Here is a 14,151-nt window from a genome sequence, read left to right as displayed (position 1 = left end):
ATAAATTTCTACGGGCATCATTTATGCTTTATAAATATTTATTCATATTAGATCTTTTGGTTTTCATTTGGGTATTTCATCACTATATATACTGGTTTTTTAAGAAGACCGGGACACATGAAGGAATCAGACCCGAGTGCATAATGTTCCAAAAGAAAAACTCTTTTTTTTTTGTTTAAATAAATGAATCCATATTCTCTTCTGGGAATACTTCCCAATTCATCACATATACAGCTTCCCTACTTGTCATTTTAAACCCACTAGGAAAATATACCCATATGTTCTTGATACTCAAGAAGAAAAGTAGACTTCCTGGAACCAATATTGACAACTTAGACAAATTTTTCTAGCAAATTTTGGCTTACAACACTGAAGTTAATGTTCCAAATGGGAGGATATTTAAATGTGGTTAACTGACTGAAGAGCCAATATACCCTGGTAAATAAGTACTGCCATAACCAAATATTGATAGATAAATAAAAGGGAAACAAGACTGCACCTTTGCTGTATATTTAAATTACTACAGTCCATTTTGCTTTAGAAAATTCTTACCTTGGTATTGTGACACATTTTGTATTGCAGTTCTGGGTAGTGATTGCTTTTTCAAGCTCATCCAGTTGTCCCGTCTTCTTGAGCTTCTTGACCAAACTTTTCACTGCTTTTTCGCACCACTTTTCTTCCTGCCCATTCTGCTCACCTCCACCAGCACCGCCTGAGCCACCAGCAGATTTCTTCCACCCTAAGAGTCTCTTCACAACCGGTGGGGTGAAGGGCAATATAGAGGACATGGCCCAGGTAGAGTACACCTAACACAATTCAGCTGCCTTTCACGACCTATGGGGGGGAAAAGAAAGCCGTTAGAAGATTTAAATGAAAGAATTCCTTAATTCTTCCATTGTATCCCAACAAAATGGAGACTTCTCCCGCTAATATTGTTATTGGATAGGTGCTTATTTCTAAGTATAAGATCTATTTTGTTTCCATGTAATAAACAGGTCAGGCTGAAAGCATCTGGACCAAAGTCACTCCGTTGGCTTCCAAAGATGCGGGTGCATTAAAACCTAGGATTCTCACTAGACCAGGATTCCGCAAATTTGCTGCCCTGTAGTTGTGCATTTCAACTCCTAGAATCTTCTAGCGTTAGGTATATTGGCTAAAAAAAATGCAGAGAGCTGGTCTACATCTTTAGGAGTTATCCAGGCTGAGAAGGCCAAGACAAGCTAAAGAGGCGCTAAAATTTAAAACCTAACACAGGAGGCTACTGTTAGGTGTGAGATGCCTCCTTTGTCGGATACCAGAAATCCATCTTTATCAATTAACAGAGAGCAAATACCATTCCTTTCTAGTACTGATGCTGTGACCTAAGATGGGTAATAAAACGTCTGCAAGAAAAGAACCAAGCTCAGAGAGCACCAAGGATTGCACAGTCCAATCCTGAGCTACAAATATTCTGTTCTATTTAGTTATTTTCAGGTGATCAGTGCATTTTCTATCCTAAAATATTGGAATTTCAACTTATCACATACAATACTAGATGCAATGCATATAATAACAAGAAAATAAATGTATATAATTGTTAAAAGCAAAACATTTTGATATATTGTACATATAACTGTCAATCCTAAAAAATATGAAATCTATACAAAAGGGGAAAGTGTCATTTTTTATTAATAGAGAAAAAAACAATATTTCTTGAACCCCATCTTTAATATTTGGAAACATTGCTTTTTTAATCTTTCAGTATAATTTATTTTGCTATTCTTAACATCCGACAGATCCAAAGTTCCTCAAAACTAGTCAAATTCCACAATGTTGGTTATAATTCAATACAGCTACCACCTAATTTTAAAATAGAATTCTATTTTATTTTAAAATTCTATTCTATTTTCTATTCCATAAAGTTATATATTCATATGGCTCAGCATCAAAATCCAACCTATAAAGGTTGGTATATTTTATATTTAAAGTTCTTCTCCTGCAATTCCAGCAGCCAGAAGAGCTACTGGATGCCAAATTTCTGCACATGGGCAATAGAGGCACAGAAGCCTCTTCCGATGAAATGAATAGCTAGGAGAGGCTTCCAGGGAACTCTGAAATTTTTACTGCAATGGAGGAAAATGTGTACACATACACCCCTATGCATGCATAAACAAACCGTGTATTTTTAGACAATCTAATTATTATGATCATGTCAAGATGTCTTAGAATTTATATTTAAATCAGTCAGAAAAAAAATGTTTATATTAAACCATTTGTCCTATCATTGCTATATTCCATCATACATCAAGTAAAATAATCATAACCAGAAGCAATGGCTGGTAATAATTACTGAAAAGGAGGAATGGAGAGAAGGGATAGAAAATGTGTAAACTGACACCCCTGGTTCTTGTTCATTGTATATTCAGAAAAAAATGCAAACCTCTAAGATTCACAATATTGCACAGAGCAAGCAAGAATCTTTGTGCATAGGATAAGCAAAACTGTATCACTCTTCATGATTGGCATCCAGATTTCATTTAGCAAAGGAATCTTTCTATACTCCAAAGCTCAGTTCAGCCAAAAGATCCTACAATCAGCTGAGGTGACAATGAGTCATGCGCTGTCTCTCAGCCCTAGGAAGAAAGCGGTAGCAAACCATTTTAATGTTGAGGAAACTGCAGGGATTAACTCAGGCATTCGTCAAGACTGACCTGAAGGCCTAGATCCGTGATGGCAAACCTATGGCACGCGTGCCGCAAGTGGCACACAGAGCCATCTCCGCCGGCACACAAGCCGTCGCCCCAGAGCAGGTCCACTGCATAGGTGCGCCCGCCGCCCACCAGCTGATCATTGGGTAGCTGCCGCGCATGTGGCGTGCATGCAGGGGTCTTCCGCGCATGCACAGGAAGTGCCCGCATGCATTGCCTTATGGGTGTTGGCATACGTGCGTGCGTGCCTGTATGCGCACACTTTTGGCACATGAGGACAGAAAGCCATCACTGGCCTAGATTTTGCTTCAAAAAGCCACATATGTGTATCTATATGAATTGTTTAGCACAAATGTCTGTGTGTGTTGGGAAGTTATTCATGAGTTCAAATGCCTTTTCAAAGAATGGCAAGGGAAACTGTGGCATTAACAGCTAAAATGATGCCTTGAATTTGTGCATAAAGCTTTATTTCCAAACAACATACTACTTACAATCAAAATATAATTTATGCAGTTCCATGTAAAACAAGCATAATTCGGGGGGGATCTATTCTATATAATTGTAGATAGGATGTAATCTACCCAATTAATCTAGTATTAATTACTGGAGGGATTTCCTCTCCCTGGTTACATCTACCCATCTCACCTGGTCCAGAAGGAGAGACTCATTATGGATCCTGCCTGTTAAGGAGTTCCATCTGATGGGACCCAGAAGGTGAGCCTTCTCTGCTCTGGAACCCATCCTATGGGACATTGTCACCCCCTACTCCAAAGGGAGATTGGCCGAGAGCCTCCCGATTTTCTGGAAACCTCTTAAAATTCGAGTTTTGGGGATCCCATAGAAGCGGGGAACATCAGAGGTGTCAAACTCAAGGCCTGGGGACCGGATCTGGCCTGCGGGGCCTCCCTGGAAATAGTGAAGGACCGGCCCATGGTGCCTCCACCAGTGAAAACTGAGCTCGCAAGGGCCGCACACAGCCCTCCTGAGCTCCATTTTCACTGGCAGAGGGTTGCAGGAGGCTGTCGCAGCCAAAAACGGAGCTCGGGAGCCCATTTTCACTGGCAGAGTGCTTGGGCCACCATAGGTGCCCCCCCAACACAAGTGACACCATGCTGGCCACACCCACCCCAGCCCCACGAGGTCAAACACAAACCTGATGCTGCCCTCAATGAAATTGAGCTTGACACCCTTGGGCTACATGGTAGGAATGATCTCAAAGTTGCTCTTTCAGGGTTTTAGTTATATTTTTGTTTTAATTTTTTTTTAAATTGTTCTGTTTTATTACATGCCCCCCCACCGTCACATCCATGTGACAGGCAGCCATATAAATGTGATAATTTTTTTAAAAAAAACCTACAATAATACAATACAATAAATGAGCTAGAATGTACTTCTATTCCTTAGGTAAAATCATGCATGGCTCCATTTAGCAACCTCCTTGCTTAGCCACAGGAATTCTGGTCCCAATTGTGGTCGTTGAGGAATACGTTTAGTCAAATCGATGGTTTGGCTGACCCCTTCTCATACTGTAAACATTATGCCATAGTCACAATTATTCTGGTTTTAAATAACTTCCGGGTACCATGAAGAGCTGAAACCATCATGGCCTTTTACTCTCTTTTTCACCAGTCCCCGCATATTTTACAAGTTTCCTCTTCAGAAGTCGAAAGTAACTATGTTGGAATGGGCTGGTAATTTCCCACTTCCTTCTATTTCTTAGAATTGCACCATGAGCCTTTTGGCAACAACTCCTCATTGCGCAATGTGCCACCCATTGAAATTCACTGGAGAGTAGGATAATAAAGCAAATACTATGGAAATATTTCAGGGATGATGTCAAACCTGAAGCTGACCTAACCGAAGCCATCTTGACAGCTTCAGTGTTGCCACACTGGAGCTGAAGGATAGGGAAGGGGGGAATTGAGATAGCTGCGATTTTGTAGCCAAAACAAAATACTTTCTCTTGGGAACCAAGGACATTCCCACACCTGTTCAGAGGAAGGCGGAGTGATATCACCAGGCAACCAGATGGCACCATGATTGGATCGTGTGATTGTTTTGGGAAAGTGACAAAACTTTTACTTTTAACTAGGTGAAAAACGTGGGAATCTCCAGTCAGTTTTCACCAGATCTGAGCCAATATGATATATCCAAATAAAGCTACTCTTTGAGGAATCTATCTGCCTCAGAGTTTTGCTTTCCATGGGTCTATTATTTGGAACCCTGACAGCTGACCTTGAAGCATTATTTAGTTCTTCAGTCAAAGGAAGGCCCTTGTCCTCAAGCTAAACAACTAAATATATAAATATAAACATATATGTATGTACAATTTATGTAATTCATCAACTGCTCTGAAACGCTTTAGTCGATCTTTAGTAAAATCCTGATATATATTAATAAGAGTATGTGTATACAGATTGTCCTCAACGTACAACTATTCATTTAGTGACTATACAGTTACAACAGCATTGGAAAAAGTAACTTATTACTGGTTTTCATATTTATGACTCCTGCAGCAGTCCCATGGTCACATGATGAAAATTCAGATGCTTGGTGACTCATATTTACGATGGCTGCAGCATCCCGGGGTCATGTGATCCCCTTTTGCAACCTTCTGAAAGCAAAGTCAATGGGGAAGCCAGATTCACTTAACAACCTTGTTAGTAACTTAACAACTGCAGTGATTCACTTAGCAACTCTGGCAAGACAGGTCATAAAAATGGGGCAAAAGTCATGTAACGAATGTCTCACTTAACAGGAATTTTGGGCTCAATTGTAGTTGTAAGTCAAGAACTACACACACATATACATACATCTATATAGATATATATATATATAGAGAGAGTTTAATATTGCTTTGTAGCTTTACAAAAGTAATAGATAAATCCTATTAAAAGAGCAACATATAACTTTTAGAAAGCAATATTTATAGTGCACTTAGCAAGTCAAGCTCTTGATGCTTCCAATTAAAAACGTGCATGCATGATCCATTAATACAAAGTAATCTGAAAACTGCATCTGAAAACTTTTAAAACTGTATACACCATTGTCAAAACTACAGGGAACAGGCAACATTTCTTCAACTATAAACCCTGAGTCCATTGCTGCTCTCCAGATCAAGGATCATTTATGAATATGCAAGTCCAGACTCTTTATTTTTCAGAAATGAGTTAGGATTAGCAAATGAATGTATCTGTTGGGATAGTAATACAGTATACTGACAGTGCAACATATAAGGCCAAAAGAATAAGGCGGCCAATCAATGCTTCTGGCCCTGGCCTAACATTCAAATAAACTGGCACAGGGATCATTCAAAACAGTTTCATTACAAGCTGAAAAAAGAGCCCTGAGGGAAAAAAATCAGGTAATATGCATAATCACGAATGAAGGTGAATGTATGTATCCCAGGATAATACTGCAAGATCCAATCTTGGTCGATTACCGGGACCAGAAGTTTAGTCTTCCAAGCTTTCAGACTCGTGTTGGAGCTCATCCTCAGGGAATTTCTCTCTAGCAGACACACACTGCTAAATTCCCCCAGGATGGGTTCCAGCACAATTCCGAAAGCTCAGGAAAGTTTAACCGCTGGTTCTGGTGACCAACTCAGATTGGACCCCGCAATAGGCATGATCCATATAAATAGTATTGTCAATGCAGGAAAGAAAACTTTCTTCAGAGGAATACCTTATTCTTCATACAAAAACAGAAATTGAGGTTTTAAAATTGTAAATGTATGACTAACAATGCATACAGCATGTTTAAAATCCAATGTATCGATACTACTCTGCAGAAGAGTTATGTGATTCTAATTAAAGCACAGCAAAGCATATAACCCTGCATGCATATAGAGCATCTATCTATCTACCTATCTATCTATCTCAGGTTCATACAGCTGCACATTTCACCAGAAGCAACGATGGAAAGAGCGCAAGATAAAAACGTTTAAAAAGTGTAGTAATATATACAACAAAAAACAAAAATATAACCCTAGGCAATGAGAGAGATACCAATGGCTACCTCAGCAACTCTCTGGTACCTTGAGAGCTCTAGATCTGATAACATAACCTGGTCTTGAGGGCTTTTTGGAATATTAAAAGGGATGGAACTAACCTAATTTCAGGGTGAAGGATATTCCATAAGGCAGACTCCAGACCAAAGAAGGCATATCTTCTGTGACCCATCAATGGAACCAAAAACATACCTTATCTGCTAACGCTCATGGGGTGGGCTGATATAACAGGTGAGAAGGGTCCCTCAGCCTGGCTCCATGCAATGAAGGGCTTTAAAGGTTAAAACCAGTACCCTGAATTGGACCTGGAGGCAAACAGACAGCCAGTACAACATGCAGAGTAAAGATGTAACATGTGTTGTTCTAGGAGTGTATCAAACTGCCCACCCTATTCCAGCTGAAGGTCCCAGTCAGATTACTCTTCAGGGACACATTGCTGTAGTCCAGTCTGGGAGTGACTAGGCCATGAGTGACTATAAGCATTTTAGGTACCTTTTAAAACTGTCCTAACCGTTTTAATATTGATGTCTGTAAGAATGAAGCTGTGTGGGACAGCGGTTAAGGTGTTAACTGGCACTGAAAACATGCCCACAATTCATTCAGTCAAGGAAGCTCCCTGATCAAGTCAAGTTAATCCCTCTTTCTTGGCCCAACTTTCTTACAGGTGTTATTGAGGGGGAGAATGCATATGCCACCATGAAATCCTGAACGAAAGGCGATACACAAAGCTATCAAAAAAAAAAATACACCCTAATCCTTTTAAAATTACTTTAAATTAGTACTCTTGTCAACTGTGACAAACAACTTCAGTAATTAGATACTGAATGGAGTAATATTTTCTTTAAAGATTTAAGGTTAAGATCTCCTTTGAATCGAGCTTAACTCTTAGGTAATTTTACTTCATCCCACTGCTACATTGCAGGATGTTTTTTTCAATTTAGCAATCTGCCCCACAGCCGTGATATTCCTTGAAACCTCCCACACGATTACAACTTGTTTAGTGCCCGAGCTCTAAAGTCAACCAGGAGCTGCCATCAGTTGAGGCAGTACCACTTTAACCTGTCCTAAATCAAAGTTAATCCAATTTATTGGCAGGTACAGGGTGTCCTTGAATTACCAACTTCTGACAGTTTTGGCCACCACGCTACCAAAAAAAAAATGTTGTGACTCTAGAAAGAGTGCAGAGAAGACCAACGAAGATGATGAGGAGACTGGAGGCTAAAACATGTGAAGAATGGTTGCAGGAACTGGGCCTGGCTAGTCTAGGGAAGAGAAGGACCAGGGGAGACATGATAGCGGTCTTCCAATATTTGAGGGGCTGTCACAAATAAGAGGTGGTAAAGTAGTATTTTCCAAAGCAGCACAAGGAAAGACAGTAGGTGGAAAGTAATCAAGGAGAGAACTTAGAACTAAAGAGAAAGTAAGAACAATCAACCAGTGGAACGGCTTGCCTCTGGAAGTTGAGGGTGCCCCATCACTGAAGCCTTTTGAGAAGAAACTGGACAGCCACTTCTCAGAAATGGTATAGGGTCTCCTGCTTGAGCAGGGGGTTGGACTACATGACCTACAAGGTCCCTTCCAACTCTTGTTATTTTTGCTCCCCTTCAGAAAGTGCCTTGCTGTCTTCACCCTCTATCACTTCACAATGTGCAAGGTACTATTTGTCACGGGACAGTTTCCCCTTTCAGTAGAAAGCGAAAGAGGAACTAAGAACTTCATTTCCTGCTTAATGCCCATCGAAAATGAAAGGGTGGTTCCTTTCTGCTGCAGGTGACCTACCCACATCACCTGAGAAATAGCAAGATCTCTCCTCCAGAGTAAGCAGAAAGCATTTCTCCCACTTCCGATCAGTCATCAAAGAGAAAGTGTGTGATTGGAGAACTTGGCCCTCAGGGCTCTTAAACAGAATATAGGTAGTCCTTGATTTACAACATCACATTTAGCAACCGTTCGAAGTTACAATGGCATTGAAGGAAATGATTTAAGACCATTTTTCACACCTATGACTGTTGTAGCATCCCCCCCCCATGGTCATGTGATTTTCATCTGGATGCTTGACTCACATTTATGACGGCTGCAGTGTCCTGGGGTCACGTGATCCCCTCTTGAGACCTTCTGACAAGCAAAGTCAATAAGGAAACCAGATTCACTTAACAACCGTGTTACTAATTTAAGAACCGCAGTGATTCACTTCACAAATGTGGCTAGAAGAATGGGGCAAAACTCACTTAACGAATGTCTCACTCAGCAACATAAATTTGGGGCTTAATGGTGGTCGTAAGTTGAGGACTATCTGTCATAATAATTCTTTCCAAAGCAACCACGAGTGCCTGCTGGCGCTTGGTGGGGTGGGGAGCCACACGGGGCTGGGCAGAGTGGATGTTTGCTGCCACTTTCTGGGGCAGCTAACCCTTTCGGGGGGGACATGCTAATCTGGAATTGCTTGTCACCCCACCAGGCAAGGCAGCAAGAGGTCTAAAAGGGCACAGATGTGGAGAGATGGGGGAGGGTTGAAGTGCCCTGTGGTTTTAAGAGCAGGCAGGCTGCCACTCACTGGAATATCGACTGCATGACTACCAGGGTACTGCAGCGGTCATATTTTCTGGCATGAGTCATAGATGTCCATTTTTCCAGCATTGCAATAAATTCAAACAATAGCTGAACAAAAGGTTGTACGACGAAGATTACCCGAAAACCGACACAAAAAGCAAAAGAAGAAATTAGGGGAAAATAGGAGAAAGAACATGTGTTGGACATGTTCATCGTCTTGAGTTATTTGTAAAAAAAATAATAAAGGCAGGTTACAAATAAATAAGTAGCCTCTTTATTATATTTGGCCTATTATACAGAAATATCCCCAGGAAGTTTGACTTGTCTTGACTTGGGAACAGATAAGCTAAGACTCTACAAATCTTAGTGGGGTCAGATCTGGATCGTTTGCGGCTGCGCAAGGATTTGAGGCTAATTCCCTGCCTCCTCCCTGGCTTGCTGGGTATTTCCCTAGCAGGCACCCAATAAAATATGCCTCCTTCCAAAAATGCTTAGAAGAACACTTGGCAAAGAAAACGAAGATAAAAAACGTTTTCTTCACATTCAGAGCAGGAAACCAACCAGAGAAGGAGCATTAAAAGTTGATAAAGATAGAAAAACAGCAGAAAAACTTAATGACTGGACTTCACTACTGAGGATTTAGGAGAGATTTCTGCATACAACCCTTTCCAAAAGGACTTTCAGATGAACTTAGGCAAACTGAGCTAATGATAGGTGAAGTTATAAGGCAAACTAAAAATCAATCAATCCTAGGTCTGGAGGATACCCACCCAAGAGTTCCTGATGAACTTACTTATGGAACAGTTGATCTTTCACAAAAATACATAATTTCCCTTTAACAATACTGTATATCTGTCTTTGAGACTGGAAAATAGGAGGTGTGGCCCTGAAATTTAAAAAGAGATCACAAAGTTGAAGAGAAGTCATCTTAAAATTTAAGAAAAGATTAAAGAGAGTTCAAAAAGAAAATAAGCAAATACAAAGAAAGAACCTTCATAGAAAGGAATCAATGTGACAAAGATAAGTCTTACCTCACTAATCTTGAAGATTTGTCTAAAAGCATCAACAACCACGTGGACAAAAATGGCCCAATAAATATTACATACTTCCGTTTTTTAAAAAGGTCTTTGAAAAATTCATTCATCAAAGGCTCCCTCCTGGGTTATGACAGGGATGTCAAACTCAATTTCATTGAGGGATGCATCGGGGTTGTGTTTGACCTCAGGAGGCCAGGGTGGGTGTAGCCAGCAAGTAACTTGTGTCAGGGGGTACCTGTAGTGGTCCGAGCGCTCTGCCAGTGAAAACGGGCCCCTGAGCTCCATTTTTGGCTGTGATAGCCTCCTGCAACCCTCTGCCAGCGAAAGTGGAGCTGGGCGCTGCACAGCCCTTGCAAGCTCTGTTTTTGCTGGAAGAGGCACCATGTGCTGGTCCTTCGCTGTTTCCCGGGCAGTTTCACAGGCCATATCTAAGCACCCTGCAGACCAGATCTGGCCCCCGGGCCTTGAGTTTGACACTTCTGGGATATGAGGATCAATAATTTCATGGATTGGCAATTAATTAAAAAATAGAACGCAGAGAACAGGAACAAATAAGCAATCCTAATTTTGGCTAGATGTGCAAAGTGGTTTCTCCAGGGATCAGTGTTGGAGCTGATGAGTTTAAGCTTATATGTAACAACTCTGGAGTTAGGATTGAGTAGTGAAGAAGCATGCTTACTGACAATTACAAAGTGAATGTGAAGAACTTCAAAAGGAACACCTCACACCAGGTAAATGAAGGGCAAATGAATGTAAAATTATGCATGTTGTAGGAAAGCAACTTAAAGAGTCATGATACATAGCTTAATGAAAGTATCAGCCCAGTGTGCAAAAGCTGCAAAAAGTCAAATTCCACACTTGAAGACCCAACTGCCAATACAGTAATGTCTTTATACAAATCCATGGCAAGAACACACTTGGAGTATTGTATACAGATCTGGCCACTGCACTTTAAAGTTATGATAGAAACCAAACAAGATGCAAAAAAAAAAAAATGGGGGCAACCAAATAATCAGCTGTAGTAGTAACTAGCGCTATTCAGCTTGGAGCAAAAGGAGAGCAAGGAAAAACATACTGATGCATAAATTCACACATGGCTTAGATAATACGAAGAGTTAACTTCTGTTTTTCAAATTTAGATAGATGTAGAGAGAGAAGGAAACACAACACATAAGACTGTAGAATTCACTGCCAGCTGACAGTAATTGCAGCCAATTTCAATAGTTTAAAAAGGGGACAAGTTATCAATGCTTACTAATACCCACGGCTCTTGATCATCTTTTTTGAATTACAAATGCATACCTTATGTTCTGACTGCTGAAAAGCAATAAAGGTTATTTTATTGCTAGAGCTTATTCTATTTTATTTTTGTTGAGCATGGACATTAATGTCAAGGGGGAAGGGGATGCTTCGAAAAGCAAGCAAGGAAGACCTCCCATTGTAAATGGAATCTTGTGTCTTTGGCCTACCTTACTCACAGAGAACCTGAGATGCAAACAGCCTCTGGTTTTTTACAACATCTGCTAAAACTCATAGTAGGTTTTCTTGCCAATAAGGCAAGAAACAAAATTGTAAAACAAGCTGTAAAAATACACCTGCCATAAAACTTCCATAACTCCTTACTCTTCCCTGCCCACAAATTAGAACATCCTAGTCTTGGCCATGTTTAGTAGTCTCAAGTCAACCAATTGATATGCTGTCTTGTAACTTGTCTACCTCATCTTCCCTGCCCTTTAACCGAAGCATTGCCTATTTCTGTACAAGCTTTTCCTAATAACCTCTTCTTTCACTCAATTTGCTTTTATTTGTTTTTCTCTCAGTCTGTCTCCTTTGTTCTTTTCTGACAGAATTTTAAGTCTTCCTACAATTTTGACACAGTCAGGGTGTGTCTCTCTCAACTCTGCTCTGTCCAGGATGGGTACCAGGATGTCTGATATTGGGTAAGCTTCCATTCTGGCCTAATGCTCCTATCAACCTTTTGTCAACTAGAGTATCTCCTAAATCAGGAAGATCATGGTAAAACAGCACCCCTATAAAGAAGGACATGCACCTAAGTAATCCTCATTCTTAACTTTCTCAAACGGAAAAAAAATCCCACCTATATTACTTTATTGCTTCTAGTAGTAGTTATCTACAGCTTACTTTACCAAAATAATGTACAAGTAGTCCTCAACTCACAACAGGTCATTTAGTGACCATTCAAAGTCACAACAATGCTGAAAAAAGTAACTTATGATAATTTTTCACACTTATGATCACTGCAACATCCCCATGGTCACGTGATTTATATTCAGATGCTTGACAATCCACATTTATGATGGTTTCAGTGTCCTGGGGTTATGTGATTCCCTTTTGCAACCTTCTGACAAGCAAAGTCAATAGGGAAACAAGCTTTACTTAACAAATGTGTTACTAATTTAATAATGGCAGTGATTCACTTAGCAAATGGGCCAAAGCTCACTTAACCAATTTCTCATTTAGCAACATAAATTTTGGGCTCAACTGTGGTTGTATGTCAAGGACTATCTATATTTCAATTCTGATTTTGCTCAACCCACTGCACGCTGTGAATTGTCTTACTAGATAACAGAGAAATATTTAGCACAGAGTTCTGCAATCAGAAATCTAAATAAATCTTCATCTATAGATGAAAAAAGCAGTTATCTTAAAACCCATTGCACTTTTTAAACTTTAGCTGTTAAGTGTACAGAAATGTTAACAAAGTGCCTTAGTTTTAATATACACAAGTAAATATGACACATTCAAATATAGACCCAATTACCATATTAGTAATGGGTGGCCTTGGGCAAGTCAAGTAGTTTCAATTCCCCTTACATGTTAAAAGAACAACAGTAATCTACATTATTAGGATTTCTGCAAGATCAAGCACAAAATATTGCTATTTTAAAGATGCATACAATATGCGGTACAAAACCTCTTCTACCTTTCAGAATACAAAACTGGCAGTATTCTTGAATTCTTAACTGGTATGAAAACAAAATCTGCCTGCTTCATTTCCAGATGGTGAAAGCTGCAAAGTTAAAACTAGCAAAGAAAGTTACTCATTTTGTTAGCCCAGTTTCACATACCTGCTACCAATAATACAGAGCAAAAACAAGTATACAACCGGTTTTTAAGCATGTTAGTGAGTTAACTTTCATTCCAAGAAATGTCTTAGAATCAAGTTATTAAATGTCTTCAATCAGTTACTTTAAAACAGCTCTTAGGCAAAGAGGTATTTTACAAGGCTGCCACAAAGCTACCATAGATCACAAGACATTATCTGCATTTTGCTATCAATGTTTTTTAGAAATTATGTTAAATGTTGAAAGTGTGAAACTATCTTTCAGAATAACAGAGTTGGAAGGGACCTTGGAGGTCTTCTAGTCTAACCCCCTGCTCAGGCAGGAAGCCCTACACCACTTCAGACATCTCTTCTTAAAAACTTCCAGTGATGGAGCACCCACAATTTCTGGAGGCAAGTCGTTCCACTGATTGAACTTTCTGTCAAACTAACTTTAAAAAGACCAACTAACTTCATAAAGCATGTGTGTAAGCAGTATCAAATGTAACAAAACTGACTCTCAAAATTTATAAGATTGCATTTAATGTATTATGGCAGTCGTAGAAACTGCTACTGTCAATGGAAGCAGAGGACCAATCTCCTTCCCTGTTGTAATCAATCACACCTTCAAGAGCTGCACTAGAAAAGTCCTGCAAATGTATATTTTGATTAAATGTTGGGGTCAAATGAAGAGAGAATTCACTGGTATACTATTCATTCTCTACTGTGCCTCAAAAGGCAATCAAGGGATATTTTTAATAAGTAAATGAAATTAGTGAATATAGTCTGGACACTTTCTAGACG

The 14,151-nt window shown here is 39.8% G+C and overlaps 1 protein-coding gene across 5 annotated transcripts in view; it reads right to left on the bottom strand.

Moving 5' to 3' along the window:
- SMAD2 (SMAD family member 2) overlaps positions 1-14,151 on the bottom strand; it is a 52,289-nt gene that overhangs the window by 35,403 nt on the left and 2,735 nt on the right. For all 5 annotated transcript variants that reach the window (XM_087958638.1, XM_087958641.1, XM_087958642.1 and 2 more), the window contains exon 2: positions 553-834. In XM_087958638.1, the coding sequence (XP_087814764.1) occupies positions 553-788 (236 nt within the window). In that variant the 5' untranslated portion in view covers positions 789-834. The remainder of the gene's footprint in view (positions 1-552; positions 835-14,151) is intronic.

This window comes from Notechis scutatus, chromosome 2, assembly GCF_049901735.1.
Source record: "Notechis scutatus isolate UNSWTSFEM ecotype Mainland chromosome 2, rNotScu1.2, whole genome shotgun sequence".
NCBI classification, from domain to species: Eukaryota; Metazoa; Chordata; class Lepidosauria; order Squamata; family Elapidae; genus Notechis; species Notechis scutatus.
This window is presented reverse-complemented; position numbering and strand designations above follow the sequence as displayed.